This window comes from Cibotium barometz, chromosome 42 (assembly GCF_041138505.1).
Source record: "Cibotium barometz isolate CiBa-2024 chromosome 42, ASM4113850v1, whole genome shotgun sequence".
NCBI classification, from domain to species: Eukaryota; Viridiplantae; Streptophyta; class Polypodiopsida; order Cyatheales; family Cibotiaceae; genus Cibotium; species Cibotium barometz.
In genome coordinates, this window is record NC_141087.1 from 2266497 (window position 1) to 2293753 (window position 27257).

Consider the following 27257-nt stretch of genomic DNA (forward strand, 5'->3'; position numbering starts at 1 on the left):
TGAGGGATCCATTGCAGTTCCAGGCTGCCAGCTTTAATTTGGTCCCATAGGTCTCGCACCGTCATGTAGAGCGTCGCTCCACGATGACCACCCTCCCTTCTCTATAAAATGCTATCTTTCCCTTTTCTCTTGCCGCCCTAATCTCTGGCATGACTTCCTTCATATGTGCAAGCTGTGAAAGAGTAAGATCATCACCAAGAAAAATGCCTGTATTCTTTAAAGTGGGTCGTCTCTTCAAGAACTCCTTCGTCGCCTCAATAGAGGGGAAGCGAAATATGAGAGCTCTTTCCTTTGATGTTTCCCCGTTGCCTCCGCTTTTTTTGCCCACTCTCCAGGCTTTTGCGTGTGCCGGATTGTCAATCCCCATCAACACCATAAGCTCTTTCACCTCCTCTTCAACTTTATCCCCGTCTTTAAGGCCGGTAATCCTCACATGCAAAGCACGTGTACGTCTTCGTTGTTCCTCTTCCAAAGTCATGTTAATGATTGTAGGTTGTTATCTCCTTACCTTTACCCTTCTTGGCGACCTCTATCCACTTCTCCGCTTCATCCATCTTCTTTTGAGTTTTGGTGATGACTTCCACCCATGAGGAAGTCTTTGCTTCGTGTTGCTTCTCTTCTTCCTTAATTGCCCGTACTTGTTCCTTGATAACCTTGAGCTCTTCTATCATGGATGGCTGAATTTCACCTTCTTCAAGTCCACCATTTGCCTTGGCCTCTGCAAGCTCCCTCTGAAGAGCTGAAATTACGCCTTTGAGCGTGTTGACTTCCCTGTGAAGGTCTTTGACTTCTGCTATGAGGTCCTCCTCCTCCTCTTTCCACCGCTTACCCTCATTGAATACCATTTGGAGAAAGTTGGCTTTCTCCTTCCACCATCCCTCCATCTCTGCCTTCCATTTCTTCATCTCCTTTTCCACATTTGTTATCCTCTTGTTTGTGACCATAAAGGTCGCCTTCGTCGGGTTGCGCAAGGGGGAAGCCATGGAAGAAGCGAGAGAGAGAGAGAGAGTTATGTTGCTGCCTTGGACACACAGCCTAGCGGATAAATAGGCTGGCCAGCATATTGCCAGCAGAACTGTGCGGCGAACAGCGAACAGGGCAGCAGGCGGGAGGGGGTGACAGCAAGTTCGAACAGAGAGGGGGCGGCGAGCAGGGCAAACAGCAGGCGGCGGCTGCGAGCAGGGCGAACAGCAGGCGGGAGGGAAGGCGGCGGAAGCGAGCAGCAGGGCGGCGGAAGCGAGCAGGGTGAACAGCAGGCGGCGGAAGCGAACAGGGCGGCGGCGGCGAGCAGGGGGAACAGCAGGCGGGAGGGAAGGCGGCGGACACGAACAGGGCGGCAGGGCGGCAGGGCGGCGGCGGCGGCGGCGAGGAGAGAGAGAGAGAGAGAGAGAGAGAGAGAGAGAGAGAGAGAGAGAGAGAGAGAGAGAGAGAGAGAGAGAGAGAGAGAGAGCTGTATTAACGTCTACTAGAGGCTGAACTCGACCTAACTCGACCTATGAGACAAATCAATGTACAACTGTCAATGTCCTTTGGGTGTCCAGAAAAACAAAAGGACAAAATGAACATGAAATAAACTTTGGAAGTACTGAGCTAGTGGGGGGGGGTGATGGATGGAGCACTACTGCCAGAGGCTCAGTATGCAACCTATATGCGTAGGGTATACAAGAATGCAATGCAGATCTGTCTAGCTCCAACTAGTACCATAATGGGGGTGTAATATGAGAGACTTGCACGAGGGGGGAGAGAGAGAGAGAGAGAGAGAGAGAGAGAGAGAGAGAGAGAGAGAGAGAGAGAGAGAGATGAAATGAAATGTTATATTAACGTCTTCAAAAGGCCATAATGACCTATGAGACCAAAAAGTTACATCATGGTGGATCTGATATAATGTCTGGATAAAAAACCAGAAAATGAAAAATAAAGATGATACTATTGGCACCTAGAAAATGAAACTGGAACTAGAAGGTAAATAGAGACCCTTATAGGGTGTGAATATAGTGAGGGGGGGGGGTACGCTATGGAGGTGAGTGGAGTACAATGAGAAATGAAATGAAATGATATATTAACGTCCTCAAAAGGCCAAAATGACCTATGAGACCAAAAAGGTTACAACAATTGATGGATCTGATACAATGTTTGTGTAAGAAAAGCTAAAAGAACTAAACAACTAACTGAAACTGAAACAACAACTATGAGGAAAAGTAAGATACTAGGAGCTCCTAATGGATAGATAGCATCCGGGAAGGAAAACTCCAGCAACAAAGGTAAGCATCATATACATCACTATCCAAAGATGTCTCTCATCGGTCGATGGCGGATATCCTCAATGTCCTCCATGGTGAGACTCTGACTTGACGTCTCCCATGCCGTGCTAGTATGGTCCTGATCCTCTGTTGTAGTCTCCGCCGGTGTCGAGATGGGCCTCTCATCTTGGGGCGCCTGGACCGCCCCAGCTCTATAGCCCGATCAATCAGTGTACCTCTGGTGCGGCTATACTCTGGGGCTAGCTGCAATGCCTGCTGGCCTGACTGCTCAATCTCTGGCCGAAAGAAGTCTGTAATCTGCCTCTGTAGGTGTCTCTCCCTCTCTGATCCCCTCCCTCTCAAGAGACCCTCTCTATGTCTACGTAGCTCCAGCAAGTATAATAGAGACTGACTCTGAGTGACTTGGGGCCTTGGGCAATGAGCGCAGGCTGTAGCATGACTAGAGAAGACTAGCACGTTGGCACGACCAGCCCACGAGCGCCCGTCCGCCGAAGAGAGAGAGAGCTGCACGCACGAAAGAAACAGGAAAAAAAAACTTGATGTTGACGTGCGTGGGTTTTTTTAACCTACATTAATCAAAATCCCAAGGACCCACGTTCACTAACGTTTCTAAGTGTTAGTGAACGTTTCAATCGTTCTAAACGTTTGGATTAGATCCAAACGGCGTTTGGATGCAACCTTGTTGGATATTAGGTGTGAAAGGACACCGCACTTATTGTATTATGATATTGTGGAGTCAACTCCCTTGCCCCACATATCCTTGTATCCTATCTTCTTTGAGAATTTATCACGATCTCTCTCTCTTGACAGCTTGCTACTGTGTACATGTGTGTGTGTGTGTTCTTTGTTTGAACCCCCAACAGTGGTATCAGAGCTTGAGTGCAGGCCCCCAACAGTGGTATCAGAGCTTGAATGCAGCCCCCTGCTTGTGGAGTTCCCGGTGCCAGCCTTCCTGCGTCATTCCGTCCGTCGGCACTACACAATCCGTTCGGGCAGCTGCAGTTTCGTCGCAGTCAACTTTCCGTCTGTCGACCCGGCTTTCGCTTGGCCTCCACCTCCGCTTGCCTAGCCCTTCTGCCGCTTGTTTCAGCCTCCAAAGGGGGCGGAGCTAGGGGGAGGGCTCCACCACCGCCTCGCCTAGCCTATCGGTGGAGCTTGTAGCTCGTGAGGCGGCCCAGGGGGGAGCTTGGGCCCCTTTTGGGCTTACGTGGCAAAGGCCACATTTGGGCGAAAGTTTGAGCCTTCTTCCCGTCGACGTAAGCTTGGGCCCCCTTTTGGGCTTACGTGGCAAAGGCCACATTTGGGCGAAAGTTTGAGCCTTCTTCCCGTCAACGTCGCCGTCGCCTACTGCACTGGTTGGCCAGCTTCACTGCCCTGCTCATCGCATGCACGCCCGGCTGCTCTGGTCAACGAGCCGCCTGCCTGCTACTCCCACCACGTCAACCCATCCGGCTGCTCTAGTCAGTGAGCCCCTGGTCTTCTGCCCGCCTTGAACAGCAGCAGCTGCTCTTGCCACGTCAACCCACCAGCTCCAGTGTGGAGAGGGGTCAAGAGCCTACTACAAAAATCAGGAGCCTACTGCAAAAAATCAGGAGACTACAACTTTCAGGGCACCAACACCTGCAAAATCAGGGTTCAGTTTATTAAGGTATCTGATTTTATTATTTTTTGGGTTCCCTTCAAGGGGCTTTTGTGCATACCTTGCTTTGTTGCAAAATCAAGTGCAGGGTAGCATTAGGGTGCAGGACAAAGAAAAATTGGGGATTTGTCAGATTTTGGGGATTTTGAGGAAATTTGTGCTTAATTGCAGAATTGCAGTTGCTGACATAGAGAATTTTGGGGCTTTTCTAAAATTAGTGCTCACTCGCATAATTAAAGCTCATTGGTACACGGATTTTTGGGTCTTTTGTCAATTATGTGCAATTGACACATAATTAGCCCATTGGTGCTCAGAAATTAGGGGATTTTCAGCATTGCAGCTTGAAATTTGTAGCAAAACATTTGCACAGGACATTGTGGTTGCCTGGCATTGCAGTCGAGTGCGTTTGGGATTTTGCTTGCAGGTGCTTTTTTTTTACAGCATATTTGGTTGCGTGTGTCTCTCTCTTGCAAGAGATTTCAGCACATGGCTAGAAATACAATCGATATATTCGGGGTTTTGTCCCAAGAGGACACTCCCTCTGGAGTTTCATGGTCCGAAACCTTCTTGTGGCCAAAGGATTATGGGCTTATGTATCATGTGAAGATGTACGCCCTGTTGACATAGCACCTAATACGCCTTGCCGTGGTGCTCAACAAGCAGCAGTACCCACTCCTCCCTCACAGGAGCAGAAGACATGGGATACTCGAGATGTCCAAGTGATGGCTTTGATTGCTTTGTCAATAAAGCGAATATTCTGTCTTGGAGGACCTCATGACGAGCTTGGGATGTACTTGAAACCATGTATCAGGCAAAGAATGAAGCTTAGGTTGCATTTCTCAAGAAAGAGCTTGAGATTTGGACATGAAGGTGATAGTATGGCTGATCATCTTACGAAGATCCAGGATCTTCAAGAGAAGCTGCTCAACATTGATGAGGTCATTTCCGAAAAGGAGTTGGTTTCCAGAACACTATCATCTTTGCTAGAAACCTACTTGCATTTCACACATCGCTCACTCTATCTATGCGGGGTAACCCTGAATCAATCTTGTTTGAAGAGTTGGTTGGTTTGTTGCTACAGGAGGAGCAGAATCAGAAGAAAAAATCTTCCAGCATGCGTGGTGATGGGGCTTTTGCTGCCCAAGACAAGGGCAAGGGAAAAGCCAAACACAGTTTTCAGCCAAAGGCTGATTTGGGACAGCCTTCACAAAATGTTAAAAATGATGCAGGGAAGCCCAAAAAGAAGGGCAAATGTGACTACTGCAAGAAGCCATGTCATTACTTGAAAGAGTGCAGAAAGAGGCTTGCAAAGGAGAAGGAAAAGGAAAGCGGCATGGCTGTAGATTCTTTTTCATCACCTGTAGGGAAAGATGATGCATCAGTAAATGTTGTACAGGATAAGTGGACTTTCATTACTTGCAGTTATGATGCATCTTTGGAGCATATGTCTCTCAGTGTCAATGAAACACATGACACATGGTATTTTGACAGTGGTGCTTCTAAACACATCACCTCATTGAGGGATTTGTTTAAGAAGCTTATGGTTGCCGGCCGCAGAAGGCAAGCGGGCAACGTGTGCAAACAATTCTTCTTATCCAGTTCAGGGTGTTGGTGAGGTGATCCTTACAACAGCAGGTGGTGCAAACTTATGTCTTCCAGATGTATTGTATGTGCCAGGGATTAAGAACTTGCTGTCCATCTCCTCTTTTGCTAAAAGAGGATATGCAGTCAACTTTGAGGACGACAGATGCACTGTGAAAGACCGTGAAGGTGGCTATGCATTGGTCACTTCCGGCACATTGTACCATGGGTTATATCAGCTTGACAGGTTTGACAGGAGAGAGCATGATGCTTATTTGGGTACTCCTTATCAAAATGGTGTTGTTGAGAGAAAGAACAGGTCTTTGATGGAAATGGCTAGATGCATGGTTAAAGGCAAAGGATTGCCTCACAAATTCTGGATGGAGGCAATAATGTGTGCTACACATTTGTTGAATAGATGCCCTACCAAAGCATTGAAAACCATCACACCATATGAGGCCTGGCACGAAAGGAAACCTAAAGTTGATCACTTTACAGTTTTTGGATGTATAGCATATGCACACATGTATCTCAACAGTTAGCAGCAGTTGAGAGGTAAGCTTGATGACAAAGCAACCAAGTGCATATTTGTGGGTTATGCAGGGGCAGTAAACACAAAGGATTTTGGATAGCAGAGATGTTGTATTTGCTGAAAATTCAGACCAGCCATTGGCTGAATTTTTTGGATAGCTACCTTCGGTCCCACATAACATGTTTGAAGGACTTCTTCCGTTGGAAATTGATGGCTCAACAGATCAGCCATCAACTTTGCCCAATGGACAGCATCTGGGTGCTCAACATCAGTCCATGAATGAGCTCGTTAAACCTCAAAATGTGGAGAAAGCAATGGAGCAAGAGCGGACAACAATGGAGGAGGCTAGTGTTGTGCCTCGTTGGCTGCTCCGTACTTTACAAGAGAGCAAACTTGCAGCTCCACTTGGTAGCAGGACATGGGCTGGTTCATGTAATGCAAGAAAACACACAGATGTTACTTGCATGAGTACACTTTGTGAAGCAGATGAGCTAAATTCATTTGAAGAGGCTCATGAGGATGAGCATTGGATGCAAGCCATGCAAAATGAGATGGATTCTATCCATAAAAACAGGACTTGGGATTTGGTAGACTTGCCTGCTGTGCTGGCAAGAAGCCCATTGGCACAAAGTGGGTTTACAAGTTAAAAGGAAAGTCTGATGGTACCATTGACAGGTACAAGGCCAGGCTAGTGGCCAAAGGATATGCCCAGCAAAAAGGCATTGATTATGATGAGACTTTTGCACCCACTTCTCTATGGCCACAGTTAGAGGTGTTGTTGCATTGGCTGCTCTAAGGTCATCGCGAAACGTTTCACTATCGAAACGAAACGATGCTGAAACGATTTATTTTGGAACAAAACGTTTCAACGCCAGATAGGCGGTTTTTTAAAAAACACTTACAAACTATGGAGCTTCAAGCTTGAATGTGTGTGTGTGTGTGTTGGGGGGGGGGGGGGGGGGGGGGGGGGGGGGAGAGTCTATAGTGCTTGAGGAACCAGAACATGGAGATGTGTCTCTCCAAGTTGGATCTCCCAATTGTCTCCAAAAAAGAACCTACATGGGTAATGCAATACCAAACGTCTCCCAGTGTAGCATTTATGACTAAGGGACCATCCTTGCACATATACGAGCAGTGCATATAGGGTGATAGGTTTGGGGACTCCTCTCTAGATCAAAATGGCCATGTCCAAATCTTCTCACTCGTACATAACTTGAGGATCTGACTGTCTAGCCTACCTATACCAGGGATCTCCAAGTAATGTAGCAAGATTCTCTCATCCTACCAATCAAGTGTACACTACCAATCTACCTTGCTAGATTTTTTAGGTCTCTCGAAAACCCCATATGGAACACTGAGTGGACACGAAAGTTACGAAGTATTGCAGGCATTTGGGATCTTCTCAAAGTAGGATTTCTATATTTTTTTAGCATTTGGAATTTTTTTCTCAAGGTGGGGAGAGGGGGGGGGGACTGGTACCGTACGATATCATACCGTACGGTACGAATGGGTTCGCATCGGTACGAGAAACAACTATGAGGAGGATCATGCACCTTGATTATGCTCATTCTTTATGTGGATGACATGTGGCTAACTGGGAATGATATGGATAAAATTTTAGCATTCAAAGCTGAATTGCAATGGTCATTTGAGATGACAGATTTGGGATTGTTGCATTATTATTTGGGCATACAATTTGTGCAGACAAATGTTGGGATTTATATACACCAGTCAAAGTACATTCAAAAGCTATTCCACAAATTCGGGTTTCAAGATTGTAAGCCCATCTCTACTCCGATGGCGCCAGGGCTGAAATTGAGCATGTATGATGTTGGAGAGCCTTTTGATATGAGTGTTTATAGCCAAGTAGTGGGCTGCCTCATATATTTATGCCACACGCGCCCAGATATTTAGTTTGGGGTTTGCTAGTGTAGCAAATTTATGCATAGCCCAAGTACAAAGCATTGGCAAGCAGTGAAGCGGATCTTCCGCTATCTTCAGGGCTCCTTGGATCTTGCATTGGTATATCCCGCGCCGGGGGGGGGGGGGGGGGGGGGTGCAACTTGGAGTTACATGCTTACAGTGATTCCAACTGGGTTGGTGACTATGATACACAGCAATCCACCAGTGGGAATTGTTTCTTTTTGGGGCATTCATGCATATCATGGCTGAGCAAAAAGCAGCCCACTGTTGCCACATCTACTTGTGAGGCTGAGTATAGGGCAGCCTTTACAGCCACAATAGATTGTGTATGGCTGAGTAGATTGATGATTGATCTTCGTGAGTGTCAACAGACACCCACTACCATACTCACTGACAGTTATAGAGTGCTATAGCCGTGGCATGAAACCCAGTGTTTCATGCACGTACTAAGCACATAGAGATTCATTATCACTATGTCAGGGAGAGAATTCATGAAGGGGAGATCTCATTATCTTACTGCTCTACATAGGACAATGTTGTAGATTTGTTCACGAAGGCATTGTGTCGAGAGAAGTTTGAAGCTTTCCGCAAAGCTTTAGGCTTACTCTCCTTGAGAGAGTGATCTACTTAGACCTTGTACAGGTTCACATTGCCACTACAGGGAGGGTTTATTGGAATACATGCTATGAGTTATGCCACATATGCTATGAGTAGTGCCACATGTGAACATGGGCTAACCAAGGGCACTTTTCTCCCTTTGGGTTTTTCCCCTTGGATATTAGGTGTGAAAGGACACCACACTTATTGTATTATGATATTGTGGAGTTAACTCCCTTGCTCCACGTATCCTTGTATCCTATCTTCTAAGTATTAATCACCAATTCTGTCACTCTCTTGAGAACTTGCTCTGCTGAGTACACCTTTGTGTGCGTGTTTTTTGTTTCTCTGAAATTTGAACCCCCAACATGGTTTCGGATCGGTCCTGAACTATACCACTTAACCTCAGTTGCCAACTCCATGGCGTATCCGGGACCATCCACACCATCCACATCCTGGGAGCAGCTTTACCACCGACTTGGGTGATGTGAGGACGTGGCCACACCATTAGGAAGGGAGGCATGTTAACCACTCCATTGGTTAACATGGTTTCGCTTGCCCGACCTACTATAAGGCGCTTCACCATCTTACTCACAGAACGACACTTAGCTTTTGTAAGACGAGGTTGGAAGATATAAAGTGGCCTTACCTTGCTCTTAAGGTCACGTGCACACTCTTGCCATGGCTAATCTTCAGCATGAACATCATAATCCCTTGTTAGGACAGCAGTTAGGACATCATTTAGGTCATCAACATCATCAATGTCATCATCATCGCTTAACTTTTGTAAGACGATGTTGGAAGATATAAAGTGGCCTTACCCTGCACTTAAAGTCACGTGCACACCTGTGCCATGGCTAATCTTCAGCATGAACATCATAATCCCTGATTAGGACAGGAGTTAGGACGGTCATCAACATCATCAATGTCATTGTCATCAGCATCAATATCAGAAGCATCATCATCATGGAGGGTTTGGGAGCTTAGTTGGCAGCCATCTGGAGCATCCAGCCAGTAGTCGGCAGCCCATAGGGGACTCAGGCAGCCAATCGGCTAGTGTCGGTGTGAAGGCCATTGAAGGAAAGCACGGCATATTTGGTCATTCAGTACATTCAGCATTCTAAGAATAAGAAGTCAGCATCTAGCATTTAGAAGGGGCCAGAGGTCACCCCTATGGGGTTAGATCAAGGTCCTAGCATATGTACAGACTTTCATGTCACCTTTTTGTACCATACAATAAAGAAAACCTTGACACCAACTATCTCTCTCTTCTTCTCTCTCCTTTGTCTTAATCATGTTTAAATCAGCATGTTGTTCTTAATAAAGCTTCGGGTTGTGGATTAGTACTGCAAGGCAACACTTAATGTCAAATAGGGAAAGCCTACGGACTTAGTGTACATAGTTGCTTAAGACTAGTAATAGTGGGTAGACCATTTTTAAGTTTGGCCAGGCTAGTGTGAAAATTGGTCGTTTATATATATGTCATTTTTTACAATAAGCAATACACAATCATTTCCTTGCAATAGTTTACTTGTGAGCTCTCCTTCGTCCCTCTTCTTGCTTGCATGTATGCTTTTGAATCTTGCTTGCTTGATGGATGCACGCTAGATGGGTTTGATTGTAGGTTTTATTCTTGCATTAGCTTCCTCTGCTTCCCCCGTCTTTTGTGAGGGAGAACCATTGCGAAGATAGATCTCTTTTTGCTTGCGAGTATGCTTTTGAATCTTGCTTGCTTGATGGATGCGCGCTTGATGGGTTTGATTGTAGGTTTTATTCTTGCATTAGCTCTGTCTGCTTCCGTTGCCTTTTGTGAGAGAGAACCATTGCGAAGATTGATCTCTTTTTGCCTCCATCTAGGCATTGAGAGAACTCCCTTCATCCCTTTGGCAAGGAGCATTCTAGTGTGACAATGCAGTGAGGACACGACGGACGAGGTAGTGCACATGTGGATGAGGTAGCGCACGTGGTACAACACCATGACTCGTCCCTGGACAAGGGCTCACAAAATGTTTGGTTTCTGACCACAGGTCTGCACTTGTCCTTTTTAATCATGCCCATGCGGCATCCCTCTTTCTTATTTTGTTGATGGAGTTGGCATCTTGGCGAGGCTTTTTTGTTTTTTTCCCTCTCCAGCCATTGGAGAAACGGTCAATAATGCTGGATTTTTCTTGTAGAAGTTTGTGTCAATTCTTGGAGAGTCCGTTGGTCTAAGATATGGAACCGTTGTCGTATTTTGAATATGGTAATAGTTCCCAATATGATCAAGTGCCGGCAAACGATCTTTGTTTATATTAGACTGAGGTCCGATCAGGTGGACAACAAAATGGTTTGGGATCATCGGATGACAACCCCATGTTGCTTTGGTCTTGTGGTCTTCCTTTTCTTCCATTTCATTGTTTGTCTCTTGTGTGATACAGCTTGCACATGGTCTTGAGAAAACTTGTTCACATGGTTAGTCCTAACCACATCAGAATCATCGTGAACATCCATTGCTAGTGTTAGCCAAAAATGTGTCCCACATGATCATGGGTTGGAAGTTGCGAAACCACTTTACACCCAAAATCATGTATGCACCAACCAAGGGTGTGACTGCGAAACTGTATGTCAACCCCCACCTCGGGAAATATCAAACTGGCATCTTGTGCCTCTAATGTGACTTTTAAAGGTATACCTCTACGGTGATTGTCTTCTCTATGGGAGTCAAAGCCAAATGAGCTTATTGAGAGACATGCTCAGACATAACATCCTTTGTGCTAAACAAGACTACTACTGGGTGGCCAACAAGAGAATCACATCACTTTAGTAACTCTTCACTCCTTTGCTACACTTCCCTCCTGTGGAGCATGTAGCTCTCTATTGGGAATTCCCTTCTGCATAGGTTTTAGCACCCTACCAAGAATGGAATAGATATCTGGATCTAGTGTTGTAGGGTCTACTTGGTCACGGTGCCTAGAAGTACGGACTGGTAATATCTGAATCTGGTGCTGCAGAGTCTACTTGGTCATGGTGCCTATAAGTACGACCTAGTTATAACTGGGGTTAAAGCAGCAGGCTTCTTGGGACAGGTGTGCGTTACGTGCCCCACATTGTGCCACCAAAAACACAGTCCATCACGTTGATGCTGTACTTGTTCAGCTTGAGACAAAGGACACATGGTCATACTCTCTTGAGCTTTCTGGCCAGGAGTAAGCGTGGGTGGTATAACTGCAAGTGTGGAGCAAGAGGCTCCGGGACCCTGTGTCGTTGGGGTGGACCTTGGGGTCGGTACTTTATTGCCAGAATTCACCAATTTATGCGTGGAAGCTTGGGAAGGTGTAGTTTTGGGCTTACCACAATCATATGTCATTTGGCATTCAGTGTAACTTGGTTGAACACAATGCTAATCAATACACTTAAATACACTAAGATTTGATAGACACTTGCACAAATACAAGAAGTAATTTGTTGAATTGACAAGAGACACACAATGAGCCGGAACGGCTGACCCCTCCCTCAAATAAAGTATATTGATCTTGGGAGAATCAAGTACATAGTGTCATGGGCATTTTTGACCAGATTTCCATACCAATGCATATGAATACAGTATTGCAAACATGTGGTTGTCGATGTAGACTTGCAATCCACGCTACCCTCTCAAGTGCCCATGTTCCCTACCATCTGCTCTCTATTGTTCCACCAACACATGGTAGCAACAATCTGCAAGAAGGACAAGAGAATACTACACAGGGTATGTGATCTTGTAATCCGGTTCCTCCCTCCTGCTACTTGCTTCTATATTTAAGCATTAAAGCTTACCAATTGCAAGTAGAGTCGATGACAGCGGAAGTCTTTGCGATGGAAGTCCTTGGAGTGATGAGATCTTAGCATTTGGAAACACTCTTGGAAGGTTGAGAAACACCTTAGCAAGCTTGGAAATGGAGTTGGGAAGGAGAAAGTGCAGAAAATGTAGCCCAACGGCCCTCATAAAGGAGGCGCCAATCTCTAGAGAGAGGAGGAGGTGTGAGGTGGTGAGTTGTCCAGTGTAGGTGGTAGGCAGGTGCTTTGTGGAGCAAGCTAGAGTGGACACATGGCTGGTTACTCCCTTTGTACAAAGGGAATAAGGTCTGGGCGGTGGACATAGGGTTATGTCCACCTCGGGACATCAGTGTGTGTGAACACCGAGCTGGTCATAATTTATAAGTGAGTTTTGGTCGCCCAAAACTTAATGAAGTGTGTACACACTCACTTATAAATTAGTGCTAATTCCTAAGGTTAGGTTTATGACCAATACTTACCACCTGTCACATGCCACATAACCATGTTAGCAAACAATTTCACACGCACGGTTCGCGGGCGGGCGTCCCCTTACCCGGAACTACACATTGGTCAAGCAAGCATGAAAACAACATGCAATTTCAATTGCAAGCAAGCACATAAAGATGCTATGCAATGCAGCATTGGTATGGACAATCCCTGTTCATGAGACTATACCAAAATAGATGCGCTCCAGGCAAGTACACGAAGTACTAGACCCAATGGAACACCAATCCACCAGGCATTTCTGGGCATGTACACAGAGGCACAAGTCCCAACGGAAAGCCAAGTTCACAGTATCACATGAGTGGCATCAATCCCCGACAAATACAACTGCCATGGACACCAGTCCAATGTACATACATGATAAGAAAGCACGGGTGGACTAATTGGGTGGCCAAATGGTGACATTCAGAGCAAGGTGGAAGCCTGAAGGTGCGCTCATAAATCTCCGACTGAAAATACCTGACGTCTCACTGAACCAAAATTCACCAGGTTGTGCGTGGAAGCTTGGGAAGGTGTAGTTTTGGGCTTACCATGATCATACGTCATTTGGCATTCAGATCAAGGTGGAAGGTGTGCTCAAAGATCTCCGACTGAAAATACCTGACGTCCCACTGAAGTGAAGCTGAGAGTCCAACCCAAGAGTAATGCTCCTAGCCCTTGGGCAATTAGCAATTGTAAGGTCAATTTCATGACCTTGTTCACATACTTGATGACTTGTTACTTATTCTGATGCAGCCTGCAAAACACATCCTTGAGTTCTAAAAGATACTGCAGTGGCAGGAATTGTCGTTTCAAATCAGAAATGAAATAGTTCCAGTGGAATCGGTATTGACTGGTAGCATACGGTGGCCCGGGACCAACCTTGCCCCCAAATACATGCGTCACTTGACAAATGAGAATTAGCTAACACTATTTTCTCCATATCAAACTTCCAGATGGCTACAAGGTATGCCTTAAACTGATGAATCGAAGAATGCAAATGAGTGAGCAAGCTTAACATTATACTTACTGAACGTGACCTTCTCGAGGAAGTGGTTGACAGAACTCAGAGCAATGGGGATGGGTTGAGAAAGTTGGCTGATAAATGCATCATGCTTCTCACGTCAGTATGCTTCCACTTGGAGTTTTTTAACTTCTCTTGGTGTCTCTTGTCTTTGTCCACCTGTTGGAGATGCTCGATCTTGTAGTTCAACTGAAGGTTGGTTTGCTTTGCCTCTTGTTGCCGCTTGGACTCTTTCGCATGAAACTGCCTCCATCGTTATTTCGTGCTATTGTCGAACTCGTTCCAAGACAACTAGATGTTCTAGAAAGGATTTGGAGAGGTTGAGGGTTAGGATGAACGGGCACCGGTGCAGGAGAAGAGTTTTGCAAGGCTAGAATGTTCTCTGTCACCATAGCTGCTATACAGGCCATGAAATCATCAATACTCATTGCAGCACTAATGGGTGCAGGTTCCTTTGAAGAGGAAGGCACTGTATCCAAACTGGGGTGCTCTCCATATGCTCTTGCTGATCCATGGTGGGAGGTTCAACGATCTTGCTGGAGCACAAGCAAGCCATCCACAAGGAAAACGGAATGGGATTCTACACCAGTTCTCGCCTTGAGCAAATACAAACCATTCAGTCGCTAGTGATGACGTTGGATGCTTACAAGTTACAAGTTCAAGCTCGGAGCAAAATAAACCATGCACCAAACACATCACAAGATCAAGCTCTGATACCAATGTAACATGCGGAAGCTTAGAGGAACTCTGAAGAGAGAAAAGCCAGTGCATTATCTTGCAAGAACAGGGGAGAATAGAGAAAAAAATTCGGGCTCTTCTCTTTACCCATCACAAGATCAAGCTCTGATACCAATGTAACATGTGGAAGCTTAGAGGAACTCTGACTTCTGAATTCAAGAGAGAAAAGCCAGTGCATTATCTTGCAAGAACAGGGGAGAATAGAGAGGAGAAAATAATGGAGTGTTGCGCAGTACACCAGATGGGGTCCCAAATACCCATTGAAGGGCCCTCTCCCAAACGAGTATTTGCTTTCATTGCTGCTTGTAAGAATAAGTACAATGAACAGGGCTGAATCTGCCCATAGGACTGAAGTGAACGGTTCCCTCAATTGGGGCTTGCGTTAATTTCTATATGGGCTGGTTTGGGCTGCCAGAGATGTCCCAATGTTGAGGGTTGAAGATGGCGACCTCCTCCTGAGTGTTAATCGCCATGTGGGTGCGTTTAGGGTTACCAGAGATCAAGCACAGAAGGAAAGTTAAAGATAGGGAAGAACGAGGGTTTGTGGCTGGTCGTGTGCTTGCTGATCAGGTGTAGGGCCAGGCCGACTAGGGTAAAATACCCTTTTTTCTCTGGATGCTGGTGGCTGGCTTGGGCTTTTTTGCTCGATTTGCCTTGGACACTGGCCTTTGGCCAATACAGCCCCTCTACACTATGCCCACTTTTTCTCCATAGATCTCATGTAAGATCCAGGCTTTCCTTGGCTTCCCGGTTGCTGCTAGTTCCTGGGGCACAAGATTCACATGCAACATTTGACCTGTTCATGACGACAAATTGGACTGGGGTAACAGGGCTGCCCGGGACACCGGATAATAGTCTAGGAAGTGTCCGGTTATCCTGTACATCATATCTTACTGCCATGCCTGATGGGCACGGCCAGTCAGTGGGGGACATGCACGACACAATTTAGTCACCCGTGGTGGTACAGCAGCAACTTGTTCTTTGACCCTTGCTCACAAAATGCTTGGTGTCCAACCTGAGGTCTGCTCTTGTCCTGCACAATCATGTCCACTTGGCAAGTGCGGGATGCATGTGACATTGAGGTTGCATCAACTTCACATTAGATATCATGGCTGGATCCTCATGTACTGGATTGACTGCAGTTTTCCAGGGTGGTGCGTCCACGTGTCATACTCATATAGGTTCATCATGATAAGGTTGAGACCTGGACCATCAACCTGTGTACCAGTTGTGCATCCCTAATCATCAGTCACTCTCGGTCTGTCTCTTTATTGGATAGGCTCCCAACAATACAATGGTCTGTGCCTGTGACACTGAGATTGCCTGCTATGTCGGTCTTATCGATTCCTCGATTAATCAAGATTCAATGGGCTAAGATGCAAGATATACATCCATGAGCAAATGATTTTCCTTTCTTAATACCATTTCAATATAGTTAGCAGTGTCCTTTAATGTACTTATATCTGACCAAGATTTTGATTGGTACACATGTTTTTTAAATTTTACGTGTTATATCAGTCTTTCAAGTATGTTGAGGTTTGAGTACGTTGACTGCAGATTTTGGACAAGCTCTTGTTCTAGAACCTACCAACAAGACAGCTGTGGAAGGTGTCAAAAGATTAAAGAAGCTTCTATACGAATAGCATACCGGGTGTACAACTCTCAGCTGGTACAGGTGGAAGGTTCAATTCATCTCTTACCAAAAGCATAGAATGTATCAACAGTCAACATGAGTCGATTGGTGTGTGGAAGACACTTAACTTTTTGAGCTTTAGTCAAGCTGGCTATTTTTAGTATTTTGTGCTGAGCTTTGTACAGTTGTGAGGCCAGAGGCCATCTGCTTTTTGGCCTTGATTAAGGCAAGAGAACAGATATTTTGGCTTAAGAGTCTTGTTTGCTAAGTGAAGGCAATTCTTTTACCTGATAAGGATGTGTACGATTGAAAGAAGTTTTGAGGCTTTCTGATTTGCTATATTGCATGTAATTATAAAGCTGGAGCTCGTCTTTTCCTGTCATTAATTTACTGACTCTGTAACGCAAATGCTGGATGCTTTTGAGAACATCAGACTATGGTGGTGATTTAGAATATAAGAGGTGTCTGTAAATATGTGTGAGTGCGCACAGGGTGTGTTATGTTCCACTTATTAAACCAAGGGAATCATAACATTTTCACCCTTTGCTGGCTTCTTCTACGTAAGTGGGTAAAATCTTTTTTTTTTTCTTTCTTCATTGAAAACTTGGTCCTCATACCTGCTGTCGTGAAAAAATGCATGTAACGAAAAAATGCGTGTAACTTGGTCTGGACCACGGTAAGCTTCTAGTTTGTATTGAGCTTACGTAAATGCTCCTTTGGGTACAGTTTTAGGTTAGCTATGTTATAAGATTAAAGATTAGCAAGGGATATCTTATGTGCTTAATAGCCTTGTTTTGCCTAATGTATGGTTCTAGTATCCCAACAACTTGCTGACATGAGGCAAAGTTGGATGGAGTACACGCAGCTATGTTCAAGTTAAGAATCATCCAGTTAGTATCAGAGTTGCTGTCTTTAGAGAATATGTAAGGGGACACTGTAACTCAGAAGTGTAGGTTGTATCATAATCCTTAAGTCATTGTTGATGTTCCACTTATCGAAAAATAGAGTATGAAGGCCTTCAAATTGTAAGCTAAAGGTTTTTATGAGGTTATCTTGGAGCAAAAGATGGGAGGAGTGACGAGGGATTTCAAATTTTGCTTGAGGCTTATGTTAAAGGAAGAATTATCAAATGTATCCTAAACCTTTGAGAAGAGATCTTGTCTGAGCGCTCACCTATGTAAAGGATGGTTGCAATTGAATCCCCAGTGTATGTTTACAGAAAATGAAAGGGACATGGCACTTAAATGTAACCTCCTATGTTCACAGTAATTAAAGGGAAATAGCATTTAAATGTAACCTCGTGTGGACTGGTTGATGAGAAATCAATTATACATGAATTGGTTGACCTAATAGTAGGATACAAACAGGATATATCTGACCATAGTAGGGAGGCTCTAGGATGTGGAGAGTATTACTCTAGAAGCAAAAAGAGCCAAGGCGAAGAGAAGGAAGGGAAAAAAGTAACAGTAGAGGTAAATGGAAGGAGAAAGAAGCAAAGGAACTCAAAGAAGGTTAGGAGGATAAATTAAAGGAAGCACAAGTGAGGAGGATCAGGATGAAAAACTCGTTCCTTTCCTAATTCTTGCATGCCTCCATGTTTATGTTGGTCATTGGCTATGGAGTCTTATCAAGTTGCTTGCTTGTGTGTGTGTGTGCGTAGGCTTAAGGTAAGCTTGCATTGACAGGGATTGCATCATGTGATATAGGTGGTTAGACGGGATCTTCTACACCAGAGTGATGAGGGCAGATTCATCCAGCACACGCAACCTTCAGGTTGATGCAAGAGCTCGACCTAGAGGAGTGACACTAGATAGAGCCATTGAGCTATGTAGGGCGCATTGTCCTCGACCTCGTGGTCCCACCCACGCTCTTGTCACTACAAGAGGATTAAAGCCATTATCTCCCACCACCACAGGACTCTCCCGCCGGCCCAACTTTACTACATTGGGTGCCATGTTGCAGCATCCTATGCGGGATATTTTAGGGTGATATGAGAGATGGACACCTTTTGTTTTGGGATCAAGTCTGATATTTCAACTCGTTTACTTTCTACAACTTTCTTTCTTTCCTCTCTCTCTCTCTCTCTCTCTCTCTCTCTCTCTCTCACACACACACACACACACACACACACAGTGAGAGGAACAGAGTCCTTTGGCAGGATTTATGGCAGCGTGACTTGGATTACACCCAGTCAGCCTCAACCGTCGAAGATGCTATACTATAGAGATCAATTTATGCGTATCTCAGCAGATGGATTCATTCAGCGACCTGGATATATGGATGTGTACATGCCTCATAGTGCCGGAGTGGCGATTGGCCAGCTCAGAGTGTCATCACACCAACTTGAGATTAAGGCAGGTAGGGCAGCACGGATCCCCAAAGCAGAAAGGATATGCATACTATGCTAGGAGGAGGTTGAGAGTAAGGAGCATTATGTATGCAGATGCAGAGCATATAGTGTCATTAGAGAGAGATACACCACCATCTTTAGTGGACATCCCTCACTCCGCTAGATCATGGAGTCCGCAAGATCAGCGCAGATTTGGCCAGTTCTTGCTAGAGACACAACGCCACAGAGAGACACTGCTTTACAGACATACCACAAGGAGAGGTGGACGACAGCTCCAACTCCAGCTCACTGATTTCTTCCAGAGATCTATCCCAGTGCCTACCATGACACAGGAGGGGGTTACACTTTAGTGCGTTGCGGACCTCCGAGCTAGATGGAGACCGAGAGCACTAGGCTACCAGACTCCCAAACTACATCAGAGGGAGATCATAGAGATACGGGCTCGACATCATCACCATATCGAGGAGCTGCTAGCTCACGTACACTCACACCTGGAGATCATGCTCCGAGGTATTTTTGCCTCGCCATCGCTTATGTATCACATTTTACACCCCCATTATGGTACTGGTTGGAGCTAGACAGATCTGCATTGCATTCTTGTATACCCTACGCATATAGGTTGCATACTGATCCATCACACCCCCCCCACTAGCTCAGCACTTTCATGGTTTATTTCATGTTCATTTTATCCTTTTTTTTTGGACATCCAAAGGACATTGACAGTTGTACATTGATTTGTCTCATAGGTCGAGTTCGGCCTCTAGTAGTGAGAGAACAAAAATACAAGAACTCTCTTATTGGAAAAATCTACTAAAAAATCATCTCTTAGATCCTATGCACATATTTAAAAGTACGAAAAGCATCATTCGGGATTACTTGTGGTTGGTGACAAAGACACCAAGGGCACACATGATTATTTGAAAGAAGCTAAAAAGATGGAAGTCTTATGGCCACAATTGGTCAATGAAAAGGTAATTCTACCACCATTACCTTAGATATTATCAAAGAGGGACGAAACAAGAGTAAAGAAGGTGATTGCATCTTTTCATAACCAATAGGTCACATGCATTGTCTTAAAGGTGCCTTCGTCTCGTAAGAACTAATAAGCGAAGTGGCTTAAAGTCTCACAAGTTCTTATACGTATGTATAGCAAATTTTGAGCAGTAAGCTAATTGAGTCTACGTTAGTAACGATGGTTTGTGGATTGTATTACTGTGAAGTTTTTGCTTCCTATTGTAGACTGCATAATAGAAGACATTTAAAGGTCAATTTTTGTGATTTGGTGGATAAGTTGAATGAACTTCTTTAAAGGATATTAACTTGAAATTTATTGAGTAGGTAAGAATCAACTCATTAGAAGTTTTGGCTTAATTGAGAAGCACCTTTCAAGAAGTATTCTCACTATCCAAATGCACCTTCTGGAACACGTAGTAGATGGTTGCAATAGCAAGTACAAGGTATCATCGTTGGATGTTCTTTCTTAAGCGATTTATGAAGATGTTGAAGGGATTTATGAATCAACGAACAAGGCATGAATGGAGCATAGGTTGGTTATTGCAAGAATCACTGGTACATATTTTATAGTTCCTTATCCAAATAGATCCACATATGCCTCGATTTTAGCACAACAAAGATGATGAGTGAATAGTTGAGGAGGTGCATGGAAATGGAATCACTTAGAAGATGAATGAATCCTTAGGTGATGATGTCATGGAATCACTCATGACCATCGTATGATGGTGAGGTGCATGGAAATGGAATCACTCAAAAGATGAATGAATCCTTAGGTGATGATGTCATGGAATCACTCATGACATCATCGTATAATGTCATCATACGATGATGTCATACATGACATCATCGTATGATATCATCCATGACATCGTTGCATGATGATTCATCCATGATGTAAGCATCATGTCACCCATGATATCACATGATATCATCCATGATATCATCGTATGATTACACCCATGAAATCACCTAGATGCTCCCTTTCACCTATAAAAGGATCCCCTTTGTTTGGAATCCAATGCTTGTGAGCATGTGTTCCCTATACTCTCAGTACTCCCTCCATCTAGAGTCTGTCTAGATCACCATCTAAGCTCTACACTAGAGCGCACGGGTGGACAACACCATCATATTGTACCTATCTCTTGTTTGATATAATCCGAATTTTAAAATTATCTCTATTCTCTCTATTGCATTATCTAGTGTATTTTCTCTTGATGTGCCTTTTTTAGCTATGCCATATTCTTACATGGTATTAGAATTGTAGGTGCTCTTAGCAATAATAGTACACAAAGTCTAGTCTATCTTTGCATAGAAGTAGCTTGGAGTGATGTCTACTTCAAGTTCTGTTACTGTTGTTGGCTATACTGCTATTCTAGTGGTGGCTGCGCATCCGTCCACTTGTTCATTGAAGGAAAGTTAGATGGGACAAATTACATTCTTTGGAAGTTCAAAATCAATGCCATGCTTGATTCTTATGAGCTGCTGGAGAGAACCGGTAGAAACCATTGACCCTAGCGACGATAACACAAGAATGATTCCATGAGATGCTTCTCTTCTTTGGGCATGGAAGCGACGCAATGTAGATGCACTTTGTGCCATTGTTACCAGTGTAAGTGATTCTATTCTTACTCTGATTCAATACACAACTAAGGGATCAGTTTGTGGCTTGGACCATACTGAGAAATTAGTATGAGACCCGGAGTCAGACTAGGATTCAAAGCCTAGAGAATCAGCTTGTTTGCTAAATGTTGAAGGAGAGGCTGCAGAAGCATTTATCTCTCAGATCAAAACCTGCGAGACGAGATGGCTGCTATGGATATCAGAAAGACCAGCGAAGAGTTGACTCAGAGATGCATCCAAATTCTACTGCATAAGTATGATGTCTTGGTTATGACATTAAACACCTAAGTTAGAGCATCACCTCTTTCTTTTGAAGAATTTTGTGCTATGCTATTTGAGAAGGAGATGTGGCTGAAGATCCATGATGGTGGTGACACTGCATTTACGGCCAATGCAAAAGGCAAAGGTAGAGCTACTTCTAAGACAAGAAGAAGAAGTTTTCTGGTATGTGCTACTACTATGACAAGAAGGGTCATGCCATCAAAGACTGTAGAAAGAAGCAGGCAAATGAGAAGAATGGCACCATGAAGACTTCATGAAAAAGAAAGGAGTCAGCTAACAATGCCTAAGCTTCATAGAAGAGAAAGGAGTCAGCCAACAATGAAGACTTCATAGAAAGGGAAAGGAGTCAGCCAACAATGCCCAAGCTGAGCTTGAAGTCTCGATCGTCATAGAAGACTTCATAGAAGGGAAAGGAGTCAGCCAACGATTCCCAAGCTGAGCTGGAACTGTCGATCGTCATAGAAGAGGTATGCTCATTTTCTCAGGCTTTAGTTATTGGCTGTTCATGGATTTTGGATATTGGAGCATCCTGACATATGACCAACAAAAAGTAGTGGTATAGTTCCTAGCAACCTTTACAGGAACCATCAATGTTATTGTGTTGGTAATAATACTAAATGTCTAGCCGAAGGGTTTGGAACCATCTCATTTGTGGAAGCTACTATAGGTGAAGAAAAGAAGCTGTCCAATGTGCTCTATGTGTCTCAAATAAAGAGAAACTTGCTCTCAATTGTTGTAATAACAGATCATGGCTTTGAAGTACACTACTTCAAGAAAACATAAGTAGAGATTCTAGATGCTGAAGGGAAGACATTTGGCAAAGCTGTGAGGAATTGCATGATGTAATCCATGACATCACCTACATGCTCCCTTTCACCTATAAAAGGAGCCCCTTCGTTTTATAGCTTTATATTGTGTGGAATCTAATGCTTGTGAGCATATATTACTTATACTCTCAGTACGCCCTCCATTCAGAGTCTATCTATATTACCATCTAAGCTCTACACTAGAGCGCGCGGATGGACAACACCATCACATTGTACCTATCTCTTGTTTGGTATAATCAAAATTTTAAAATTCTCTCCATTCTCTCTTATGTATTGTCTAGTGTAATTTCTCTTACTGTATCCTTTTCCGTTGTGCCATATTCTTACAAATCTATTATTGAGAATTAGAGGGAAGTGGAGAGCATAAATAGAGGTGTATTTGAGTGGGGCCTTTAAAACAGGTTGAAGATTGGAAGATTTACAGAACATAGAAGTGGATGATATTCACCGACCCGCTTTTATTTATGCATGTTTTACAAGTTGGGAAGATACAAAATAAGCGCAATAAAGAGATAAATATGGGGCCATAATTACTACCTAGTGTGAGTGGGGCCCTCTTGGGGAAACATGCATAGAAAACCATGAGAAAGATTGCCATATCTCGTAATTAACAACTTTTGATGGTGATTTAACTTTGCGAGTGTGTGGGGTGGGGTACCCCCCACATACTTGCAAAGTTCTACCATCCATCGGATGTCATTCAGGGAGAGACAGGATTGTGAGAACCCTGGTTTTGGTTGATTAGGCCCTCTTGGGAAAACTTGTAGAGAAAACATCCTAGGGAGTGCCATATTTTACCTATGATGGAAGAAGAAGAAAAAAGCAAAAAACATTATAATGGTTGGAAATGTTGATGTAGAGAGAGGCCTTCAAATCACTCCAGCAACTTCGGGCTCTGATACCATGAAAGAGTGCATGGAGAAAATTGGCTTATTAGCACTCCTCCCCAGAGCCTAATTTTCATTGTTAAGCTCAATCCTACACGGAAAGAGTGAGATACAAAGGAACTTGAATGGTTGTGAGTATTGCTAACATATTTCCTAAATATTTGACTAAAATTCCCCCAACTCGTGAGGTTAACCATGAGATAGAATTAATCCCCGAAGCCCAACTATCTATGAAAAGAGATTAAAAGCTAGTTGTTCTAGAAGCAATTGAGCTCAAGTAATAGTTGAGGCAACTTTTGAAGAAGCAATGATTTGTTTAACACCTTGTGAATCCCCTTGGGGTACCATAGTTCTTTTCTAGAAGAAGAAGGATGGGACTCTTAGATTATGTATTGATTATTAAGGGTTGAATTATCTTAATATTAAGAATAAATATCCTATACCTAGGATAGATGAGTTGTTAGACCGTTTACATGGAGCTATATATTTACAAAGATTAACTTGTTATAAATATCCTATATACCTAGGATAGATGAGTTGCTAGACCGTTTACATGGAGCTATATATTTACAAAGATTAACTTGAAGTTAAAATCTTAATAAATCAAGATTAAGGAGAAGAATATTCCCAAGATGGCTTATGGACATTATGAGTTCATGGTAATGCCATTCGTATTAACTAATGCCCCAACTACCTTTAATCAAGTAGTTTAAGAAAACCTCATAGAACACTTAGGTGATTTCGTTTTAGTGTTCTTTGGTGATATTCTTGTTTACTCCAAGAATGTCACTAATTATGGGAAGCATGTGTGAAGTCCTAGAAACCCTTAGAAAGCGGCTAGGGTCGGCGGGTTGTTTTTGATGATGCACAATATAGTTGTGGCTTTCAAGTTGATGAACAAACAGGATGGATTTAATATATGGGAACCAAGGCATGTGAACCGGCTTTAGATAAGGAGATAAGGTTTTGATTGAATATTATACTTACGCTTTACGTACGTGTGGTGACAATAAGAGCAGGCACTGCAAGGTTTATATGGAAGCTCTATGGTGACGATGGCTGGGTACTGAGGCGGCGGCGGCGGCTGCTGCTGCTTCTGACACACACGACTGCTGCAGCAACACGGCTCGTTCGCTGAGATGCTACAGCACAACTCGTTGAGACGAGCCCGAGTGGGTGGGGTGAGTCGCAGAGTTGCCCAGTAGAGTCGCCCACTGAGCCGATTATTGAGCAGCCTGCTGGTTGAGAGCCGCTGAGACGCCTGCTGGCTGAGAGCTACTGGCGCACTCTTGCAGCACGGCTTGGATGATGAGCCGCTTTACTGAGCCACCTGCTGCAGAGTCGCTTTTCATTCCTCCGTGTCAATACCCTCCATCTCGGTAAAATGGTGCTGTACAGAGAAATCAAGCAAGCACACAAGGGCCTGCCTCCTTGTTTTACTACGCACACAGGGGTGTGCTAGCGTAGCACCAAGGTGGAGCTTTCTCCCGATTACTTCCAAATCAGAGCATGATAAGGGGGTTATGAAGGCATTGGCAAAATACCGCTAGATTTGATGATCCGATGGAGAGCTCTTCTCCTCACTCGCTTGTCCTCTTGACAGGTGTTGGCCCTCCCTTCTTCAAGCTTGAGAACCGGCCTCCTTCTCCACACGCTTGCGCTTTCTCCACTTTAAGAACACCTTAAACACACCAACAAATCTTCCCTTTACAGCTCTGATACCAAGTTAAGATTTGCATAGTAGCAAGAGTGAAGCACATTGAGAACTATGGGGTGTGTGTGTGTGTTTATGAGAGAGAGAGAGAGAGAGAGAGAGACGTAATGTATGAGTGTGAGCTTATACAAGCCACAAGGTGAAGATGAGAGAATGAGAGAGAGCCACAAGAGTGAGATGAGACTACAGATATAACCAAAGATCAGGTTCCTTGATTTTTAGCTTATGAAAGCTCCCTCCAGCTCATATGAAATGAACTGGAGAGCACCACCCATATATAGGGTTTATACATACATGGTATCCACATTCTCCTTATTCCTTATCTTATTACAATATGAGAGTTATTTTAACAATATTGTTCTAAGATGGAGGTAGGTTGCCATGAAGCATCTTTCGTTGGGTAAACCCCTCCACTTGATGAGTTATTCCACCAAAGAGAATGGTTGTGTAATACTTTTTCTCTAATGCCCAACACCTTTTCCAATACATACTCTATCATACGTTCCTTGTTCATTGGAGGTGGCTCATCTTGTACTTCTACTACTGGTCCCATATGTGCTTTCAATCGAGAGATGGAACACATCATGTATGCATGTAGTTTCTGGTGGCATTAGCTTACAGGCTACTTGCCCAACTCTTCTCTCAATATTGTATAGACCACATTATCTATGTGCCAACTCGGTGATTGTGTTTCCCTTAGGAGATGCATATCTTGATTTTGGTATGCATAAAAGCACCCAAATCTCCTATGGGCATCGACATATTGCTTCATACTACCTTAAGCATTCTTCAAATTATTCTTGCATTGTTGTAGGAGAGTTTGCATCCTCTCAACCTCTTCTTTTGCATTTTGATTTACAATCTCCTCTTTGTTGATCACCATTGGTCCATCGCCTTATATCCATGAGTAGCCTCAAAAGGTGACATGCTAATGCTTACATAATTTGTGCTATTGTAAGCGAATTTTGCCAAAGGTAACTATTTATCCCATGAATGTTAAGTATCATGGCAAAAGTGTCCCTAGTATGTCTCCACCTACTTATTGTCTCTCTGTTTTCCCATCCGTTTTTGGATGATAGGTGGTACTACGAGTCAATTTGGTACCCATGAGATCAAATAGCGTTCTCTAAAATGAACCATCTCTATCACTTACAATTTGTTAAGGCATTCCATGCAACTTGAATACAAACTCCACAAACTGTCTTGCAACAATAGATGTCGTATGAGTGACCTTGGTAGGAATGAAGTGTGCCATTTTTGTCAAAACCAATCCACCACAAACAAGTTGTCCCAAACCTTCTTAGTGTGGGGAAGTCCCGTGATATATGTGTCCACTTCCCCTTGAGAATAGGCAAGGGTTGAAGCAACCCTGACTTATGTGTTGGATCTTTATTTAATTAGCATGGCAAACATATTATGACATATGCATGCACATCTCTCCACATCCCTTTCTAAAATAAACTCTTTCTTATCTTGTCAAAGGTTTTGTGGAGCCCCTAGTACTTCTAGTTTTGGAGCAGGTTCCTCTCCAACCTTTGGATCCTCTACTTTTTCTTCATCCCTCTCTCTCAGACCGATTCTTGGCTATGCTGGCTATGGCATCCGGGGTAAGTCTTCCTAGGAAAGTAACCACTAATAGACTCTTTGTCATGGAGCTGAGGGTTTTAAGAGTGCTTGTGTTCTACTTTATTTAGATGTTGAGCACTACTGTTCTATGTTTTTAGGGTTTCAATGTTGTGCCTTACTCTGTCATGCTATCGATCTTCTTAACTCACCTCTTCTTCTACAATTGTCCTTCTTGAGCTGATCTCTGTGCTACTCATTTCCTCCTTCCCATATCTTCATAAAAGGAAGGGATCATGTTGCTTAGAAATCCTCTATCCTTTCATCAACAGCTTGTTGATGTTGCAGAGTTATAGTATGTTGATGTTGTAGAATTGTAGGTGTTAATGCATATGCCTACAATTGTCCTTCTCTGGCTCATCTCTATGCTACTTAGCTCCTCCTTCCCATATCATCATGAAAGGATGGGATCGGGTTGCTTCGAATTCCTCTATTCTTTTCATCAATAGTTTGTTGATGTTGTAGAGTTACAGTATGTTGATGTTGCAAAACTGTAGGTGTTAATTAATGCATATGCCTTCTCAGCAAGAAATAATTGTCATACATGCATATGCCTTTGCAAGTTTGATCTACGGATTCCTTACACTTGAACATGCATGCTTTTGCAAGTTTGATCTATGGATGCCTCTTACACTTGAACATGCATGCTGGACGTGCACTATGTTTTCACGTATGGAGATGTTTGCATTACACCCCGATGTTGCTTCAAGATGACTCCTTTTGAAGACTTACGT

General features: G+C 43.8%; 1 protein-coding gene across 3 annotated transcripts in view; it reads left to right on the plus strand.

The window, feature by feature from the left end:
• LOC147614049 (translocon at the outer membrane of chloroplasts 64-like) overlaps positions 1-16667 on the plus strand; it is a 95787-nt gene extending 79120 nt beyond the window's left edge. For 2 of the 3 annotated variants that reach the window (XR_015263053.1, XM_086780595.1), the window contains exon 13: positions 16131-16667. Coding sequence is in view for 2 of the 3 variants with exons in the window: in XM_086780595.1 (XP_086636721.1) it covers positions 16131-16216 (86 nt within the window). In the remaining variant the exon portion in view is untranslated. The remainder of the gene's footprint in view (positions 1-16130) is intronic. The other variant, XM_086780594.1, reaches the window with a different exon arrangement.
• The last annotated feature ends 10590 nt before the right edge of the window (positions 16668-27257 follow it).